The sequence below is a fragment of the Helobdella robusta genome, assembly GCF_000326865.2.
Source record: "Helobdella robusta unplaced genomic scaffold HELROscaffold_15, whole genome shotgun sequence".
NCBI lineage: Eukaryota > Metazoa > Annelida > Clitellata > Rhynchobdellida > Glossiphoniidae > Helobdella > Helobdella robusta.
Window position 1 is genome coordinate 3,690,462 of NW_008703839.1, and position 22,253 is coordinate 3,712,714.

The window sequence follows — 22,253 nt, forward strand, 5'->3', positions numbered from 1 at the left end:
CATCATTGTGCCGGGCCAAATTTAAAGCAGTGTGGGTGAGGGGTAGTGTAACTTAAACTGCTTTAATTGTTGCAAAACATTTGTTTTTTATACAGAAATTGTTTAGAAAATGTGGGATAATAAAAAAGAACAGTTGCCAACGTTTCTGAAAATCAAAATATTAATTCAATATAATATTACAAATATAAATATAATTAAGGGCCTTTGTTGCTCAGAGGCCTCCCTCCCCGTCGGCCTTGTTTAGTGATAGTTTCAAAGTTTCATTTGTTAAAAATACCATAAAACACTTTGAATTCTTGTCTGTTGAGCAGTTTAAAAAGTTTTTCGAACGTTCAAATGGGCCGAAGAAAGCAAACGATAAGAACGACCTCTCGTTTCTAAATGCGTGCCATACGTGACTTCACGCAACGTGTTTGTTCAGAGATTTGTAACTTTACCCCAGAGTCGTTAATTATGAGTTGCTAATACGGTTCTTAAACTCTTCTGTCTACGTCTTGGATGCTTGTCTAATTGCACGTTTATTTTTATACAAACGTATGCTCAAATACCTGCGTATTTCTATTTTCGTATTTGCGTGTCACATCAAATTGATGGTGACAAATTAAAACACACACACACACACACACACACATACACACACACACACACACACACACATAGGTAAATATATAGTATACAGTATGCACTTACATAAATATTTACAAACATGTATAAGCAAACGCATATATTCAAGAAACGACCAAACATCCAATCATAAGATCACAATTTTTTGGCGTCAATCACGAAGATGCAAGTTTGTGACCTTCTCAAATTAAATTTTTTCACACGAAAGTGTTAGCGTGTGCTGATGTGTGCGTGCGTCTGCAATTTTATGCATTACTCTCAATAGAGTAATATAGTATATGGTATATTATATACTATATAGTATATAATAGAAATATAGTATATGGTATATTATTTGTCCTGGTTATGACATTAAACTGACCCTCACTGCCTTGTGAGTGATGTTGGATCATCAAAGGCTAGGCCCACCGCTTATAACTGTGGTCGCGTAAGAAAGGGCGTCCTGCGTAAAAATTAGCCAAATAAATTACTTATGATGACAGAAGTGACAATGGCCCTCAGTATCCGGCAGAAGAGGATGCGCGAGGGGTATTTCGGTTTCATCATGGGTAGCCAAACGGCAACCCCCGATCTCGGGGAAAATGTCGTCTAAACGTGTGTTGTTGTTGTTGTTGTATATGGTATATTATGCAAAAGTGGTTGTTCATGTCTGTATTCGTAAAAGTGAAGAAGTTCAAATTTCTATAATATAGATAAGGCGTAGAAATCAATTCAGAAATTTACAGGATATTTGAATATTTAACTATCTTTTCAAGATTACTAGAATGTAAAAATTTATTAACAACCCTTTCCAATAATGTGACACCGTAACATTCAACATTCAACAATCTTCAACATCCATCAACCTCTTTCCCTTCGTCATATACAACTTCTAATTAGTGTAGTTATTAATTAATGTACTCAATTTAATTAGTGATATAAGATGATGACGTTGATGAATAATGACATTGGCGTGCTGGAAATGATACCGGTTATGGCGACGACTAGGAAGTCCGGGTGTAGGGGAGAGTGGGGATGATTGAGACACTTTCCGTCCAAACCTAAACAAAATGTAATGCCCTTCATCATTAAACACCTTTTTAGCATTTCAGTTAGAGCTGGGTCTACTGAATAAGATTTTATAACCTCATGCAACATTGTGAGTCATTCTAGAAGACAGTTTCAAAAGTTTTACAGGTACCTAAATGTCTCAACCATCCCTGCTACTGTACTGGTTGAGACAGCAGGAGTCATGCTTGAGACACCATTTAACTCATTGATATTTCAAAAGTTAATATCCCTTGCTTTTGTTTTATGGCTTGCAGAAGTTATTAGCAAGAAAACATTATTTTATGACATATTATTTAGAAAATAGTATAGGATAAATTGTTATTAAATTTCACCAAAATCAAATAAAATTAATTTGAAAAAAATAAAGTTTCGACAAAATATTTATTTCAAATTGCACTTTTCACAAACAAAATTTTGTTCTGTCTTTGAAATACCAGCACAAGCAGTATGTGCCCATTCTTTACATTTTCCCTGGCATTTAATCCAGCTTTTACCATTTGTAGAAGAAGACCATGAAGAGCAACAATAAAGACACAGGGCATCATCATCATCACCATTATTTTTGTTGCCAGAATTGCTTGAAAATTTCAATCGCCTGCGACTTTTCTTTTCACATTTTACTTTTTTTCTGTTTTTTGTCTTCTTTTTTCTTGTCTTTGAAAAATTTCATTTTTAATTGGAGTTTCTGTTAAAATCCTCGTTTTACCTTGCCTGGGGTGTTTACCTTTCAGTTTCCTAGGTGGAGCAACTGGAAATGGCCTGATGTCTTCAGGTTTAAATATTGTAGCGATCTCATCAAGAACTGTTAGGCCACTTTTCTCAACCCTTCTCCATTTTTTACCATTAGAACAGCTTTGCGTACAATTTCCAAACTATACTTCCCTCTTTCTGTTTTTCGAATATGAGTTCGTGGCATGTCTTCCAAAATAAATATAATAAATTAAATAATGCTAATAAAAATAAATAAAAAAAAACATAAATAATTTATGTTTTATTCAATTAATTTATCAGATAAATTAATACAAACCAACCTAAATTTATATTTACTGATTATATAACTAAAAGGTAAAGAGTTATAAAGAACACATAATAATTAATTATTCAGGGTTGATTGAGATGTCTCATTCAACCCTTTAAATGATTGTCTCAAGCATCCCCAACTGAGGTTTAGGTTATAAAAGTTCTATTAACTTTTTTATTGTCATTGTTTAAGTGACAATATTATACGAGAAGAATCGCTAAATAAACAATAAAATTAATAATAGCAAACTGTATTTAAAAAAACAAAATTAATGTAAAATAAAAAGAAAAAATGTGATCACCTAAATTTTACTTTCGAGGTCCAAAAACAGTTTTTTCAGTCCGGAAACTAAAAACGTGCATGAAATTTGATCCGCTTTTAGATAAACATAAATGACATGATATTCGACAAAGATAAACTAAAAGAGTACCCTTAAAGCGCATAATTTTCTTATTATTGACCTGTCCCATCCACACTCTTCCCTCCTATATTTCCACTTCTTTTACAGTTAGGCACATATGATCAATCCGTTTTTGGGAAAAGGTTTTTATATATACATTTACATATAATATAACAAATGATGTAACGCAGGGATAAAGTTTTACATGCAAAATTTGTGGCCACACTTGACTACATGTGTACGTGCAGGCAACACGAACACCATAACAAAATATCATTGATATCGTTATACAAGAACTTCCATCACATCCATCTGTTTTATTTTTACTTTCTGATTTCTTTTTCTTCATTTTTTAATCGGACTTGATTGAGTTTTGCTTTTGCAGTTTAAAATGACAAAGTATTTGTGTCTATTGTGTTGTTAACAATTTATAAACACACTAGTGATTATATTTTCCTGTTTCGTGCTAACCTTTCGAAAAACATTCAATTAATCAATCATAAAACGTTTCTATAGACAGGTTGATCTAAAAATATATTTAAGCAAACGAAGAGAAAATAATTACAGAACAGATAGATAGAAAATCATCATCTCAGTCGTACAACTTTTATAGAAACACTCATCATACAATCGAATTAACGCAAAAAACATGTTTGCCTAGCGGAGTCATTCACTTTCAAAATTGATGACTCAAGCAAGGTTATTGTAAGGAATGCTGGCACACGAGATAACCAAATTTTAATCGAAACTACATTTTAATCGAAACTACTCCATCTTTTTATTTGCGCCCTTCTCTTTGCGAGATAAAAACGGATTGTTTTCATTTGTTTTTAAAAACAATTGATTTTTTTTTAATCAACAAAACACTATTTTAACAATATCAAACTTGGCAAGTTAACTGCTACACGAAATTAACGTTTCTCTAAATAAGTTTAAACGTTAAGAGCGAAGTCACTTCCTTACCCCCACCCCATACATAACTGATAGATACATAACTCATACATAACGTAATCACAGAGCAGTTGTCTTCACCAGACAGGGAAACAGAATATTCCAGCAGGCACCATCTGGGCAGTTTAAATTGGACAACACTTCGCCCTACCGTTGCGAGTGCCAATAAGAATATCATGAATTACTGTTCTGCTTTATAACGTTTAACGTAGAATCAAGTCATCTAAAAACATTTTTTAAATTTTATAATTATTTTAAGAGGCACGGGCTTGGCCCCTGGCAATTTAAAATAATAATTAAATTTTTTTTAATGTTATTGGATAACGTGATTCTAAGTAAAACGTAAATCTTTAACAAATCAGTAAGCATCTTCGTATCGTTATTTTGAAACGATACGATTCAATACGATATCGCAATCTTGTCTCAAATGAAATGTCATGTTTTTTATAAACCTGAAAATACATTTCTACATTGCCTTTATCCAAGCAAATATGCATGCATACTATAAATATGGAAAACTACTAAGCGAATTGTGGTGTCTTTATCACCAGAAAACGTTTCAGACATACCGTTGAATCGTTTGAGAATGTTATTTCATCAAAAAGACTGAAATCATCCTCCTTGGCTGACAAGTTGGAAAACCTTTGCTAGAACTTTTTCGGGGTTGTATTTTTAGATAAATCTGGAATCAAGTGTGATGTTTCATATAAACGCACTTGCCGTTGAGAATATATTCACCGTTATAAAAATCTTCTTTAAATATATATACATGATGTAAACCCCAACTACAAACATAAATAAATCCCCTGGCCGCGAAAACCGAATACGATAACACATTAAAAAGGTACTTAATTAATTTTCACCGCAGGGAAAGGTCTCACAAACAGATGAACTACTGCTCATAAAGAAACACGAAACAGACTGCTACAAAAACATTTCAGGAAATTACAGAAAAGGTAAATTTATTATCATCTTTAAATTAATATTAATGATATCAATAGCTATATGTTAACAAATATTAGCTTCATGTGTTTGTCTATACAGCACAAATTGTTTAGCAGAACTATCCATTGTCCCATAAGACTGAAATTATGTACATTTTTTCTGATGACTAGATTTTATTTTGATAATTAACTGCCACGTCTAATCTTGTCAATCATTCAACCAATGCTTGACAGTATGACCAAACAAATTAATATGTTCAAAAATATGAAAACATAAATTGTATCTGAAACCACTGTCAGAGGTGGAATGCAGATGAGTCAGTCAAAAATTTGAAGCAATTGGTTATAGGACCAATGCTGTAATCATCTGAGCAACATATTGATAACTTATACCTAAGTGGATTATCATTTGGCAAAAAAATTAGTGATTTAAATTATTGAAACAAAACTTATGCCTAAATTTTATTACCATATGCAATAAAAATCAAATCGAATCACTTTTATTCAATCAAACAAAACAAAAGCATGAATGATTCGGAGACCAAAAAAAGAAAATTAATTCTTGTGGGCTCGGCCACCGTGCAGCTCAAAATTGCTTCTCAATGATAAAATAAAATTGTCAATAGGAGAAAATGTATCAATGTTAATGAAATATGTACACACTTATATACATATATATACATATACATTATTATCCTTGAAAAACAGAACTTTTCGTAATTAAAAAATTTTTCAGTTTATTTTTAAAAAGATGCAAAGTGTTACAATCTCTAATTTCTTGTGGAATCGTCTCCCATAATCCTGGGCCGGTATGTTTCAAACTCATGCAGAGTACTTTAATTCTGGCTGGTGGAGCATAGAAAAGTGGCGTGTAGTTCTTGCTTGAATGGAAGTTCCAAAAGTGAAAAAGTTTCTAAAAAATGCCGGCAATTGCTGACGTAGAAATCTAAAAATGAATGTTGCAACGTGGTAGATGAACAAGTTTTTGATGTTGAGTATTTTCATCTCGAGATAATATTCACTTGTGTGACAATGAGGATGAAGATTTTTAAATATTCTGATGAATCGGTTTTGGCATTTTGTTAACTGTTTTAGATGAATGTCAGGACTGTTTCCCCAAATTACGTTGCAGTAGATGAGGTGAGGAAAGATTAACGAATAATACAGGTCAATTAGAGTAGGTTTATTTAATTTATTTTTAATTTTGCTTATAACTCCTAGGGTTTTGCATATTCTTTTAGACATAGTACCTATGTGAATATCCCAAGAAAGATTGTCCTTGATTGTTACTCCAAGGAATTTTGTGCTGGTTGAGCGAGGAATAGAAATATTGTTCATTTTTATGTCTAGGTTAGGTATAATATTTGTTAAAATTTTCGGACCAAAAATAATGTAATTACATTTAGAATAATTTACTATTAATTTATTTTTGATAAACCAGGTTGATATATTTTGAAGACTGTTATTGATGTATTCTACTTCTTTCAATGGGTCTTTAGTTGGGAAGAAGATGTTAGTGTCATCTGCATATAGAAGGTGATTTGCATCAGTTAAGATGAAAACATGATTCAAAGTGACTCTGCAGTTTCCTTTACCAATATTTATTCAACCAATTTATGATGCATAGCAGATTTAAAATTTACCTGAGACATTTGTTGCTTCAAACTTTTCAAAGACTTTTGCAAAAGCTACTTTAAAAAATCATTGTACCCTCCCATCCAACTAGGAATAATGGTGAGATTCAGAAATTCACCAACGGACAGTTAATGTGAGACGATAACAAACTTACTAAATCTCACAGAAACCACCAGCTAGCTATTTCCAACACGTTACAATTGCAAGCGAAGAGATTTTAAATGAATTTACCATTCAAGCCATCATTTTGTCACACTCACTCTTCAGCCATCACTGTGTATACATAAAAAAGCAATTTAAATTTTAAAAACTGATTCCAGAGTTTTATCAAAAAAGATATATATATATATACGGTTTAGCCTTAAAATTATGCCAAAAATTAGACAACCAGGGAATAAAGAATGTACCAAATTTCAATCTCAGATCAGAATAAATGGAACGGTAAGGTGTATAATCATGTAAATGATTTACATCAATATAATATGGCAGAATTGTTTCATCACTTCTGAGTTGATTAAATAACTTTTATAAGTTTATTAAAATTTATATAAACTTTTAAAAAAAATTTTCTTTAAAAGGCATGTATCAGTGTATAGAATTCTATTCATTGTAATTCATTTGTCCCTATCTATACAAAATCATCATTTAACATGCCACAATTATATAAAATAAAAGACCAGTCATTTTTCAAAATGGATATAATAAAACCTACAAGAGATTTTAAGGCCCAGAGTCTAAACCTTGGTATACTTTTTAATTGGCTATGCTAAAAACGAAGTCTTAGAATATGAAAAATATTGAAATAAATAAAAATAAAAAATGGGGTGAAGTAATGTTTAAAAAATTTATTTAAATTAAAAAGAAATTTTTTTTTATACTCATGATCATTTAGTAGTTGAAAATTTTTAAGTTTGAGTTACTTAATATTTAATCAAATTAAAATATTAATTAAATTATTAATATTAAATATTATATAATTAAGAAAAGTGCATAATAAATATAATATACAAAATAAAATAAACATAAAAAATAAACAAATAAGCCGGACGGCTTGATTAAGCAATTTCTAACATTTCTTTACAGAAATTAAAACGTTAATAGCAATCAGATTAAAAAAATTTAAACCGAGATTTAGCATATAAAAATCATGAAATAAAAATAATTAATAACATTTATACTAAAAAATAACACGCCGAAAGAACAGCACGTCGATCAGTAGAGGAAAGAACGTACTGATGTTTGGCTGCCGGAACATAGAGATAATTAATTTTATAGCGCCAAACATTTTATAAAATTAACAATTCTTCCGATATTGAAACATGTTCACAAAAATGGTTTCTGTGACATTTAATTTTTAAAAACATTTTAAATTTTTTTATAAAATTTAATGGTTAAACAACGTGGCACGTGTTTTTAATGTTTAAATTAACATAAAATTTTATCCACAAAATTTAGTTGGCGGATAGGATTTTATCAATAATTGACTATAATACAAGTTAATAATGCATTTCAAATATAAATTCACATAAACAGAAAATTCCAGCGCAACAGAATGTCCAGCGGTATGGGATGGGGTGATGTGTTGGCCCTCTGCCCAACCCGGGACCCAAGTCTCACAGCGATGTCCTGATTATATTATTGCGTTCAGGAGAGGAGGTTTCAGTCAAGTACATTTTTATATTAAAATAAGTTTAATTATTTTTCGATTTTGTGGAGCTGTTATGAGATGTAATTATTATGATTCAGCAAAATTCAAAGTAAATAATTGCGTGTTTGTAGGTGTGGCAGTGAGAAGATGCTTGGAGACGGGCAGCTGGTTCATCAGTCCCATGACAAACCTCTCTTGGACCAACTACAATGATTGTTCCATTGAACTTGACAAAGTTGATGAACAGTTCATAGTTAGCTTATTTGAATTTCAAAAATTAATTTTTACCAAAAATGGGACCCGTTTAATAAGATTATAACAACAATCAAAACATGGCAAAAAATAAATTACAAATTTTATGGGCAAAAGCGAAACGTCTATGTGCCGGTAAATTAGGGTTGGGCAAGTCATCTAGTCTAGCATGTAGGCCTAAATCATCTAGAAAAGGGCAAAGTGTCCGATATTCAAAAAATAGATAATATAAAACTGAACATGTCATAAAAATTTCAGAAGCACACTGACACACATACATTAATTTTTCTGCATACATGTACGCACACACAAATGGACACAAACACACACACAACAACAACAACAGATGCATCTACGAAACAACAGGATAATAGCGCTGGTCGGAAATGTTTTGACAGACATAGTACTTGGATTTGCTGTCAGCATTATGCTCTCCTTCAGGTTAAATCCATCTGTAATTATTTTATTTTGATCTTTTTGTAAAAACCCACTCTCAATTACGCGAAAACATATATGCATACATATACGTATTTGAACTGTTGGCAGCATAGCGTAGATGTTGTTGTCGTTTCTGTATCAACTGTTATCACGATTGAGTCGTACGTTAAAACTTTCAACTTTTGATATTGTCGAGATATCGTTAAAAAGTTGCTCTTGGAATAAATGTTTTGCAACACCAATTTTTATTGTTTTCACTACAATCTTGCGCCTCAGTGCCGCAAATTTTACCATGCACGTACATTTGCACAGGCAGGATGTTAGATAATAAAATTTGAAAATTTTACAGCTATAAATCTGATACATCTCAATTTATTTTTTAAATATTCTTACAATTCTGGAGCAATATTATTCTTAGAGATCTTCATAAATAAATTTCAAACTTTTGCTGTAAAAGTGCATGTCTTTACGTTCAGCAGCCTTGATGAGTGAGCATTGGTGAGTCTGACAAACTCCGCGACGTGTATGTACCAATTCTTAAAATCTTTAATTCCTGTTCTGAACTTTGCAATGAAATGTTAAAATAAATAAATAAAATAAATGATTGGATGAATTGCTAAGACATTTTAAAAGCGATACTAATATTTGACCATGTGGATTTATAACCAATTTTATTATTTTTTCATTGAGGAACATACCGTGCGTTGCGTATCATGTATGCACAGAAAGTACACACACACCATAGGACAAACGGCCGATGAACATGGTGAAACAATATATGAAAGGACAAGACACAGTACACGACACACACACACACACACAACACACACACACACAACAACACAGCCCATTACACAACACAGCACAACACACGACAGGACACACGACACAAAACACTGCCGCTGATCACAATCATTAGCGATGTTTACGAGCAATTAGTTTATCGTAAACCAAAGAATCTTGAGATTTTTATTTCTTTTTCATTTGAATTTTTTTTTTATATTAAACAATAAAGAGGTAATTATGGAATCATCGAAATTGCGATAAAAAGCTGCTTCATGCCTCTTGCAATTGGCGCTTGAAGAAATTGATCTGCTAATGGTTTTTTTAATTGATGCAGTAATAATGTGAAGTTTCTACTACGGATCAAAAGTTTCCTCGCATATTTTTGGTACCAATTTTTATTGCCGCGATGGTAGGCTAATATTTTGAATTTACGTTAACAAATAAATGTTGATTTATTAATAAAATTGAATAAAGGTTTTGTTTGCAATTTATATGATCATAAAATGATTAATATCACAAAATGTGAAGGAAACGTCGAAAAGTCAAACAAAGTATGGTAGGTAAATATGGACAGCAACGTACAAGTCATTAAAAATGCTCTTGATATCGTCAGCTTAGAACCCATTCAGTTATTTCTAATTCTTCTCAACTCAAAACTCAACAAACTTACCAGGAAACTACACTGTCCAAGAAACTCCATCCACATAAACTTGTTCGTCTCCTTCATACTGAGGGCCACTTTGAGCATGTTGAATGGGGCATCGCCAATAGCAGAGTACGGAGTCACCAATCCCATCAAGAAAACCTTGAGAATCAAAAAGAGCTACGTTCGTGTGTTTGTTGCCCTTCAATTCAACATTTCTTCAATCAAACTTATTTTACTTTATCGTAATTTTGTAGCGTTGTTCGTTAGGTTCAGTTAAAAATTCTTACGTGCATGTCCTTATGTTGCCAGCAGTCTCCAACTACATTTTTGACGTAATTTGTTTTGAATTTTGACAAAATTTAAAAAGAAATAATTAATAAAATTGTGGTCAACATTGTTTTATTTGGACAAACTAAAACACATTCTTAGATAAGCATTTTTTAAACTGCGGTTATGTTTTAAAATAATTAATTGGTCTATTTGTCACCTTTGATTGATTTTTATTTTTAAAAGAAAAATATATTTGAGTGAGCGTACTTGGATGGATATCATGAAAGTTCATCATCAGCTTTTAAAATACACTTTAAGGCAGTAGGTGATTAGTTTTGCTAATAACAGTAATTTAAAAAAACGTTCGTTCCAATGAATGAACAAACTTAAATTTGAACTCGAATTGAGCAAGAGATTTGTTTTATTTTTAGAGACCACAAATCTCCACCTTGCACTGATGCGTTCTTCGAACGTTAAGCGTTCCTGTGTACTCGTGTTTGTGTGTGTGTGTGTGTGTGTGTGTGTGTGTGTGTGTGTGTGTGTGTGTGTACGTGAGTAAGCACATGTATGTGCGTGTGTGTACGTATGTGTGCTTTTATAAATCTATCCATCCATTTCCGCTTGGTTGTTTAATCATTTAGTCATATAGTGAAATTTTCATAAAGTTTTAAACAGCGCTTATGAGCATTCGACAATCAAACAAGGCGAACATAGGCACATAAGCAAGCATACATGAGACATCACACGTAGGAACAAGTTAGGAAAGCAAAACTTATACGAAAAGTACAAAGTAATAAAAATCGGAACGCCTCACATCATCCAATCCGGTTTCTGCAACGGTCATCATTCGGTGTTCTTGAGCAACAAGCCAAAAGATGAACTACAATCTAATTGTTGTTTAGTGTTCACTAATCATATTTCTCGCGACTAAGGTAAAAATAAATGTATGTTTTAATTTAACATAACGTATAAAATGATTGTAGTTCAAAATTTTATTTTTAGTTTATTATCTCCGTGCGGACCAGGTGTGGTTGTGCAGATTGCTAACAACGATGCACACATATTTTGCCATTTCAAACAACGCTTGGGTCTTTCTTGAGGGCCTCTACCTCAGAAACATCATTTACCGGGATGTTTTCACTGAAACTCATCCAATCACGTACTATTTCCTGTTTGGATGGGGTGCGTTTGTTAAATTTTTTCTAATTTTATTTATTCTTTTATTTTTTCTAGTTTAGCTTTTGCGACAAAAAAATGTTTCGTATGTTAGGCTGTACAGGACGGATTGTTTTGTGTTGTTTTTATAAATATTTGAAAAAATCGTTCTATCATTTATTCATGAGAAAAGTATACATTAATGATTATCAGTGGCGGAGACAACTTTGAGGGGAAGGTCGAAACTTTGAAAATGCTTACAAATTTTGAAATGTGATGGGCCAAAAATGTTAGGCTGACGACTTTTATATTTTTTATAACACCTTAATTTCTGGTCAATTTCCTACATAAAACAGTGTTTTTCGTGTGTAGAAACTCAGTTTTACTGTTATTTAATGGAAATACCGCCACTGATGATTATTAATTTATCACCATATTCATCATTTTGCTGAAATTATTTCATAATTAAAAATTATTGCATGCATTATCAATATTTTGTTCCAACCGTTGTTCCCATCCTCACCAACGTTTCCATTCCATCCGCCAGGTTTTGCACTGCCTCCACTGGCAGCCTGGATTGTCATCAACTACAACATCAAAAATGTGTATGTATCTTAATAGTAATAATAATAATAATAATAATAATAATAATAAAATAATAATAATAATAATAATTATATTACTGTTATTATTAGTTTTATTTTTATTATTATCATTAGTAGTAATAGGAGTAGGAGTATTTTTTGTTATTTATATTATCTGCATATTTAAACGCAATTTTAAATAATGAATACGAATACCTGCCTGATAAGAAATCTGGTTGTTACTCTAAACCTGGTCACGTGTTAGCTCAGTTGGTAAAGTGCCATATCTCGCACTGATATAACGCGAGACTATGGTTCGAGTACTGTCTGTCCAAAATACGAAGACTATCATACGCATATGATGCCGTGCTTGCTTAATGTTTACGTGCATCGTGGCACGAAAATTTAATTATAGGTATTAAATAACCTGCATTCTAAAGAATAATAAAAATCATGATGACTTCAATATGAATCAAATGATTTCATATTGGTTGCTGATCAACGAGTGAAAAAATTATTGAAAACATTTCAAACAATTTTTAGAAAAAAGCCTGCAAAACATGCTGCCTTTGTATAAATATAAAAATCTCACTTTTTGTTTAAAATGAAATCGTTTGTCCTACAAACTTGATTATTGGTTTTCTCGACAAAAAGTTTTTTCCTGTTTGTTGACTTTTTTAATTTTTTCGCAAACTCGCAAATGTTCAACATTTTTTTTTGTTTTTTTTTGTGACAATTCTGTTGACGTGTTACGTGTGTGTGTAGTTGTTATGCTTTGTATGCATCATATTCATTCTAAGTGTTATATCATTTGTCGTTTGCTTTGGTATATTTTGTTGGTTGTATTGGATGTTGTTGTTTGCGTTGGTTTATGTTGTTTTTGTTGTCATTAGATGTTATTGCGATACATTCCGCTTTATGCACTCAAATTTTCTTAGAACTCATTTTGATTGAAGCAATTCAGAATAAAAATTCCTGCTTCTTTTTTACAGTCATTAGATGCCCCAAAAATAAGCTTAATGTTGCAACGTTCCAACTTTTTTCTAGGAATTATAACGTTAAAACTTCCATTTATTTAATTAATTTTTGAATCACATACCTTTTATTTTTGCACGTTTTTATTGCTATAAATGTACAGTGGCTTGTTTTGTGACACATCTTCAAACTTAAAACGTCGTCTTCATTCATTTGAGCTTTTTTAAAAAGCGATATTTCTGTTGTGTAATAATGATAAACATCATTTTTGTTTTGCTCACAAAACGTTTATTCAATTTTTTTAAAGTTTTCTTAAACTTTCAAATAAAATTTTTTTGGCAATCAATCTGAAAGCGCAATGAACTGGGCCATAAAATTTTATTCATAAGAGCTCTGAATGTAGTAGGATATAAAATGCATCGATCGTCAGAAGAGATATCCATCTTCACTCAATTCACGTTTAACCGTTGCAAATCTATTTTCAATGATTAAAATTCTAAACTTTCTTTTATTGGTTTGTTTTACATTTTCATTTCCTAAGAAAGTAGTCAAGGTTTCAAGTAGTGGACTGTATTTGACGTAGAGTTTGCTCGTTTGCTGAAATTGTTATTTCTCATTGAAAAATTCAACCTAATAAAAATATTTTTCAAAATTTTGATGCAATTAGTATTGGGTCTTTAAAATCTTCTTGCAGTTTTAGTTTCGGCTGGTGTCCAGAGTTTCGCAGTCGGTTAGAATCGGAGATTGTTACTGGAGTCGGAATGGAATATTTTTCATCCGACACCCAGCTCGTGTCACATCATTGCTTGACTGACGTTAAATGGGATTTTATACTCTGTTTGATGGACTTCATTTTGACCAAACAATTCAAACATTTAATGTTTCATCAATCATCAACCCAGCACTTAAAACTTTTAAAACAAATTTTCAACTTATTCGAGCCCTACCGTAAATGATGGTGCATTGCATATTCAATTGTCTCATGCATTGGAATACTTCGCAAGCATTGTGTACCACATAAATAATGTCTCCAACAATTGCTTATCATATGTTTGCTACATAAATCACAACGTACCTACCAATAAAAATTTAAAACTTACTCTTTTCATACATTTATATTACCTGATTACCAAGTAGTACATAGTAAATAACATTGGCTTGCATTGTAAATCATCTAGGTACATGCCGGATATAACTAACCTTTTCTATCTGTTACGTAATCATCTATGTTTGCGTCTTTCTATCTATGTTTGAAAATTATAGTATATGTATGTTTAAAGCTATGGGTAGCAACAATTGAACAGTAATTCATTATTTTCTAAAGAATTTTACCTGCATTCATTTGTTTGTTCTTGTGCAAACATTTATACTTTTCTAAGTTTTCAAATGGCATTTGAACTTTGGCAAGTGGCACACACACACACACACAACACACACATACACACACATATATACGTATATACATATGCGTATATATATACACACACAAACACTCAAGGACACAATGATTTATAATCCTCTTAGACAGTCAGTAGATCAGGGTGCATTAATTGAATAAAACATGACTTGTGCATGACTTGCTCGTTTGATATGTACCATTGTGTCTGTCTATTCATCATTTGACAACCCACTTTATTTGAAATGTCCCTCTCCTTCCCGAAAAAAAAAATATAATTCATTATTATTTACATGAGAGACATTTCAAATGTAAGTATTTTTATTTTTCTGTTATTTTGTGTTTATTTGTTTTTTAAATATATTTTAACATTTTGATGTGAAGGGAGAGTAGAAAATGAATTGAGACTGGATCGTGTAAGGACCCATTTTTACAACTTACCCACCACATTGGAGGTTTTTTTATTTCCAATCATTGTGCCCATTTCAGAGAGCCAATTTATTTCGCCGACTCTAATTTGCTGTTTCAATTTTTCACTATACTGAAAAAATTGTCTTTTAAATTTTGAGAAAAAAATTTACTATCGTAAAAATGTTCTTCCTTTCAACCGAAACGATGTTGACGTTGTAGTTCTTTGGAGATATTTTTATATTTTCTGGGAATGCCATGAAGCTATCGTAGAATTGTAAAATTATATATATATAATAAAATTATAAAACTATAATTATAAAATTATATTATTTATTTCTTCAAATGATTTTATTTTTTCATCAAGTTACACACGCACACACAACACACAAAGCCGCACATTCTAATGAAACACACAAAGACATTTCTAACTTCCACATTCATTCACACACACAACACACACACACCACACACATACATACATAGACACACACAAACAAACACATAAGCATAAACCCACACATGCAAATATACACATAAACACACAGACTAACACACACACACACACACACACACACACATACATACATACATATTAACGCACAAACATTGCACAGCAGATGTTGGATCGAGACGACAACACTTTCATACTGGGTTATACACGTGCCCGTTGTATTCACAGTCATCGTTAGTCGCATTAATATTCTAATTAAATTATTAATTTACAATTTAATTAATTGGGTTAATTATAATTAGAAGGTGATTAGCTTTTTAAAAGTTGGCTTCAACTTTGAATGATCACGATCCATTATTCCGCAGTTGTTAGGTCAACGCCTTTTTTACATTAATTCCATTCAACGCACGTTTCTCAGCGGGAAAAAGTATCAGAAAATAAAATCCATTGTGAAGCAACATATCTTTACGAATCGAGTGTTAAATTTTGATTCACATTCTGCATTCTTTTCGCCCACTTTGTATACTCGTTCCAATTGTCATCATTGATGTATGTATAATATTACATAAATGTATATCGGTGTTTTAAACGTTGACAAAATTTTTTATACTTTACACTTTTTAGGTTATTACATCAATTCAAATGTAATTAAAATTACACTGACTTACAATTGCAATATTTTAATAGAAAAAAAATCAATATTTTTTAGTATTCCCATTAAACAATGCGCGAATCACTTATATGTGCCGTTGTGTGTGAAGGTGTATGCGTTGCTGTATTTGCAGCTGTATGTGTAGCTGTATGTGTAGTTGTATGTATAGTTGTATGTGTAGTTGTATGTGTAATTGTACGTGCAGTTGTATATGTAGTTGTATGTGCAGTTGTACGTGCAGTTTTATGTGTAGTGTATGTGTGGTTTTATGGGCAGTTGTATGTGCAGTTGTGTATGTGCCTTTGATTGCTTGGAACTATGCTGCCTGCATGTGTTTTATGCGACGCACGGATGTCAAACAGTCGACCGGCGGGACAATTTTTTATAGGGCCCCTAGCGTTATGTGATAAAGCAGGGAAGCGAAAATGAAAAATATTGAAAAATGGACAGTTATAAAATTCTTTGTGGGCTCACTTTACGTGTTATTATTGGCAATATTGCAAGTTTTCTGTAGCACGTATTGAAAAAAATTAAGAGTGAATCAACAAAGAGCGAAATTCTGCTTTTTTAAAAGTACCAACGCAACTCGCGTCTAGAAAGAAAAAGAGTGTGACACGGCCGATGTGATGTAACGTAAATAAAAAACGAATGAACCAACAACAAAAACAATAACATAAATAACAAAGACAATTACTACACTAACAACAACAACAACAACAACACTAACAAAACCAAACTTATTTTTCACCGCACACACACAACACACACACAAACAAACAAACACACATGCATGCTATGAAATAAACACCAGATGAATTTCATCTTTTTTGTCTCCATTCTTCGAGTCCTCTTCTACAAATTCAAAACATCGACAACCAGAGAAGCAAAGAAGAGGAAACAAATGTTGGTAGTTTTCCTTTATTGCGATGTTGTTGTCCTTTCCATGCTTTGTGTTGTTGCCGTTGGTTGCAGTTGTTGGATGTTGATGTTGCTGACATGAAGATGTCGTAAATTTTTGTTGTTTCGCAGTTTATGTTCAATCATATGGTGCGATATATTATTTAATTAACGTATATAAAATGTTGTTGTTGTTGTGTGTGTGCGTGTGTGTGTGTGTGGATTAATTTTGCTGTTGTCAGATTATTTTTATCTGATTGACAGTTCTTGTAATTATTGTGGAAAGAAAAAATACATTTTTCTGAGTTTCTTCGTTCGATAAGTTTGATTAGAGTAAAAATACTTGTAGGAAAAAAATCAAACTTCGAATTTTTCCCGACATGTTTTCATGTTGTCACCCTCCTATATATACACCTCTTCTTTCTTTACCTAAACATCTGTGCTCATGTTTTAATTTTTGTTTGTTCGTATGTTTGTTCACCTTTGTTCGTAGCGAACATTGACCTCAAAACTGTTGCTCCATCCATTTAAGAGGCTGTCTATTTTTCGTTTTTCTGTTATCGTAATCACCATCATTGTTATCATCTTTTCCATCCTAATCACCAATTATCACCAACATCACCATCGTCCTCATCGCTGCCTACAATTCTTTCCATCTCAACTCACGCCATTATCTTCATCGTTACAAACAGGAAACTTGCGAAATCCACCTTGTTTTTGATCCCCATGTTGGGAATTCCCAACATCACCTTCATCTTCCTCCCTCGAATCGTTCACATGACTCTCGAGATCGTCAGATTGTATTTCGAGATCATATTCAGCTCATTCAACGTTTGTACCTAAATCTTTTTTTCTTCCTATATTTTTAATTTGAATATCAGATGATTAAAGGGATTTATTATTGTCAGATGTTATTCAAATCTTCCATTAAATTTATTAGAGGATACATTAAATTAATGATTAAACGCCCTGTCAAATATATGATAATAACAAAATATTTTAAAGTTTTTTGAGTGCATCAACCAAAGAGCTACAAAATTTCCTTATGATAACAGAACCATTAACATTTAAAATATCATGAACATATTCTGTTTTTGAAATTTTATTATTACAAGAATTATTGCAGTGATTCGCCTTAAGATTTGAAATATACCTACACGATAAATGTTTGTGCAACTTGTTGAGTACATGCATACAATCATCTATCGATCCATTCGGCATGTTTTACCATCAATCAAATTAAACAAATATGTTGTTTGTTCGAATTTTTAAAGTTGTTAACTTAATAAAACATTTTTATGTTTTTTTTTCTCAATTTTTATCATCGAAACAATAGATAAATAACCCAATACCTCAAATAATAATCAGATTATTAATTATACTTGACAAAAAAGTAAAAACAACAATTTGGTAATAAAAGCATTGTAATAAATAAGGTCAGATGTTGGCGCCAAATACCATCACACGCGCACATCTATAAATCTGCACTATCGATTAAGACAACAGAGCTTATGAGCAGAAACAAGAGACTGCATGCCATCAAGCAGAGTGGCGCAGTGGAAGCGTGCTGGGCCCATAACCCAGAGGTCCGTGGATCGAAACCACGCTCTGCTAGATCAGTAACCTTTTATAAATTTTGATTACTACAGATGTTTATTTTTAAAATTCCAGAGTGTGATAGTAGCCTTCTTGTTTTGCTTCATGAATGACGAGGTAGGAGGAGTTATTTTTCATGTTTTTAAATTTTAAGTTTAATTGTTATAATAACCATATTCAATCTTGTTATAATTGTAACAATCGTGTTGTGTTTGTAATAATAATGGCACCGTAACAATCGTTTTGTATTTGTACTTTTTGTATTTGTATCTTTTATCGTTTCTATGAAAACTTGGACCTTATGCACCAACTCCCTCTACATTTTTCCTTTATCTCCTTTTTGTGAAGTCAGATTCATCAATTCTATCTTCATCTATCCATCCATTTATCCATCCATCCATTCATCCATTCATCCATCCATCCATTTATCCATCCATCCATTCATCCATCCATCCACGCACTCGACCAGGTGCAGTCGGAATTGAAACGGAAGTGGTTCCATTGTTGGGTTCAAAGGAGGAGTCAGACGAGACTTCACCACATCATTAGCTGGAGGAACCCAAATACCAACCAATCACAGACAGCCGCTGTGATGATGTCACCGATGACGACGATGAAATCCAACGCCAAAAAATTGAACACGTCATCTCATTGCCACAACATCGGATTTCAACAACAACAACAATATTATTACTATCATCATCCAAGTTTCAAACTCCAGCTAGAAAGAGTGAGAAAATTCAAGGAGCAAACTGTTTGCGGGAAATGTAACTCGAAAAACAACTCTATGAACACGAACAACAACAGCAGCAGCAACAACAACAACAACGGAAGACAGGCAATCGTTAGTGAAAACTTCGTCCGACGCTCGGTTAACAAAGCCGGTTACTGCAGCCAGCCACATAAAGAAGACATATGCATCATCATTGGCAACCAGCAACGCTATAATAACGATATTAACAATGTTATCAATAATTGCAATCGCCTGGACGCTGACGCAATAGCAGTTCATGAAAATCGTTAGCATAATTGCAAATGACTACCGAATCATCGAGAAGCACACGCAACATGCGAGCATTGTGCATGTATAAGTTTAATATACATTCGCGAACTATTTGCATTTATATTGAATTAATTAACATATTTCTTTCTCTTCGTTATATAACTCGTTTTTCTCTGTACAGTTATTTATATTTTGTTTTTATTATAATTATTATTATTAAGATCGTCGCAATTTTTATGATAAATTTCTTGATGCTGTTTTTCTTTTTCAGAAAACAAACTTTTTAAATACAGCATCACATCATCACGGCAGCCATACAAATGGACGTAACTTGTTTGCAAACTCTGCCGATGTTTAACATGAGACGAGGTAGGTGGCCAGGGTCAACAGGTAGCCAAAGATTGCACGGAAAAATAATCAAAAATAAATTCAATTTAAAATATTTACTATCTGACTCTTCAACTAAAGTAGAACAGAACATTTAAAAAAAATCCATGTTTCCTATTAATACAACACAATCAGATAAACAACATTAGCTGTTTTAATCTTAAATTTGCTGCAGTTGATGCAAAACCGGTTCCAAGCATAAGCAAATGTTTCAAACGCAATACACGTTAGATCATTTTGAAAAAAATCATATATCTAGTGAATTGAGTTGAATTGAATCGACATAATTCACTATACAAGCGTCACATTCCGAAAATTGAACTGCAGCAATACATGTTAGATCGATTCAAGATACTTACTAGAAATAAAAAATGTGGTCTCTGTTACCAAATGAATTAACATACTCTTTTCTCTTCGTATATAACTTCTTTTTCTCTGTACAGTTATCATTAAATACTGCATGAATCTGGTCAAAAAAACTACCAGCCTAATTCACTTCATTAGAGCCACATTCCAAAAAATCAAACCATAGTAATAAATAAAGATAACCAGGCGGTCGATTCAAGGTACTATATAATATACATCAAAGATTTCAAATATACATCCGGATTTCCGTTACCAAATTATATATTTTCTTCAAATGTTTAAATATTTGTTCCGAATACCATCCCATATCGCTCTTCTGTGAATATTGAATATTCTTCCATTATTCACAGCCATTGAAGTTGTAGATGCAAACAGGTGGCCATGCATCATCGAGCAGAGTGGCGCAGTGGAAGCGTGCTGGGCCCATAACCCAGAGGTCCGTGGATCGAAACCACGCTCTGCTAGGATGGTCTTATTTTATAGATTTTCATTACATCAATGGAAGAAACGCGTTGTAGTATGTAGTAAATGTACTTTATAACAAATGTCGAAGGTCTCAATGGCAACTCAATGGCAATTAATTGTAAATGTTAACTTGCAATGATAATGAAAATTATGCATGATACTTTTGCGACTTATTTCATGTATGTGAATGTTTGTGTCTCGATCATATTGTCTCGTTGTTTTTTTTTTAGAAAACCATATTTTTAAATAAAACATCCCATCATGGCAAACTCTGATGACGAGGTAGGAATAGGCAGCCAAAATAATTCAATTTAAATTTTTCAATATCTAACTCTTGCACAAAGTAAAAGAAATGTCGGAGATCTCATTGGCTATTCAAATCAAATAAATGTAAATGTAAATTTGCAGTGATGATAAAAATTATGCGTATTTATCATTTTGAGTAGAGTTGCAGAGTTGATGTCCTTACTGTAATTTTGGGTGTTATAATAAGATTTAAGAATTGAAAAATTAAGAAAGCCATCGAGATGACGTTAGATAGAACTAGAGGTGAACGTAAATTGCTGGAAATGGGAATTTTCGGGAACGTTGTCATAAATGGGAATTCGGGAGGGAATCGGAAATGACAAACAAAAATGGAAGGGAATTGGGAACAAATTTCAATTCCAGCTCACCTCTAAATAGAACTATCGAATGTTTAACTATTTTTTCCAAGTGCCATTTCATGACAGATGACACCCCCGCCCATCTATCGCTCATCTACCATTATTGTACTGTCAATTATGATAGATGTTGTAGATGCAAACCAGTGAACGGTTAACATTAAGCAGAGTGGCGCAGTGGGAGCGTGCTGGGCCCATAACCCAGAGGTCCGTGGATCGAAACCACGCTCTGCTAGTGTCTCTTTTTAAAAATTACCAAATGAAGGAATGTGTCGTGATGAAACTTATAAGAAAATGTCGGGCATCTTACATAGAAAATTTCATTTCAGTTTGCAATTCCTCCTTATTGTTTTTTTTTTTTAGAAAACAAAATTTTTAAATAAAGCTTCCTTATGGCAGCCGTACAAACGTACGTAACTTGTACGCAAACTCTGATGTTTAACATGATTAGGTAGAAACTGAACACCTAACAAACAGCCAACGATAACAGAAAATATATTAAAAAATTAATTCAATTTAATATCCGACTCTGCCCCGATGTAGAACACAAAGTTTTATTAAAAAATCGATATTTCACATTAGCGCAAT

General features: G+C 32.4%; 3 protein-coding genes across 3 annotated transcripts; 2 read left to right on the plus strand and 1 right to left on the minus strand.

The window, feature by feature from the left end:
• Nucleotides 1-211: 211 nt before the first annotated feature.
• Nucleotides 212-2,231, minus strand: HELRODRAFT_169525 (hypothetical protein; the record flags this gene model as incomplete). Its single annotated transcript, XM_009015322.1, has 3 exons — nucleotides 212-300; nucleotides 1,095-1,212; nucleotides 2,109-2,231. The coding sequence occupies 3 exons, from the start codon at nucleotides 2,229-2,231 to the stop codon at nucleotides 212-214; spliced, it is 330 nt and encodes a 109-aa protein (XP_009013570.1).
• Nucleotides 2,232-8,178: 5,947 nt separating this feature from the next.
• On the plus strand, nucleotides 8,179-11,903 carry HELRODRAFT_74739 (hypothetical protein; the record flags this gene model as incomplete). The annotated part of the gene is made up of 5 exons (XM_009015323.1): nucleotides 8,179-8,281; nucleotides 8,405-8,519; nucleotides 10,324-10,497; nucleotides 11,393-11,421; nucleotides 11,668-11,903. Coding segments are annotated over 5 exons (657 nt in total), but the record flags the coding sequence as incomplete, so codon positions are not given.
• HELRODRAFT_75027 (hypothetical protein) lies at nucleotides 11,718-18,935 on the plus strand (the record flags this gene model as incomplete). The annotated part of the gene is made up of 6 exons (XM_009015324.1): nucleotides 11,718-11,851; nucleotides 14,704-14,757; nucleotides 15,801-15,870; nucleotides 17,101-17,192; nucleotides 17,879-18,017; nucleotides 18,858-18,935. 6 exons carry the CDS (start codon nucleotides 11,718-11,720, stop codon nucleotides 18,933-18,935), a joined length of 567 nt encoding a protein of 188 aa, XP_009013572.1.
• Nucleotides 18,936-22,253: the final 3,318 nt, after the last annotated feature.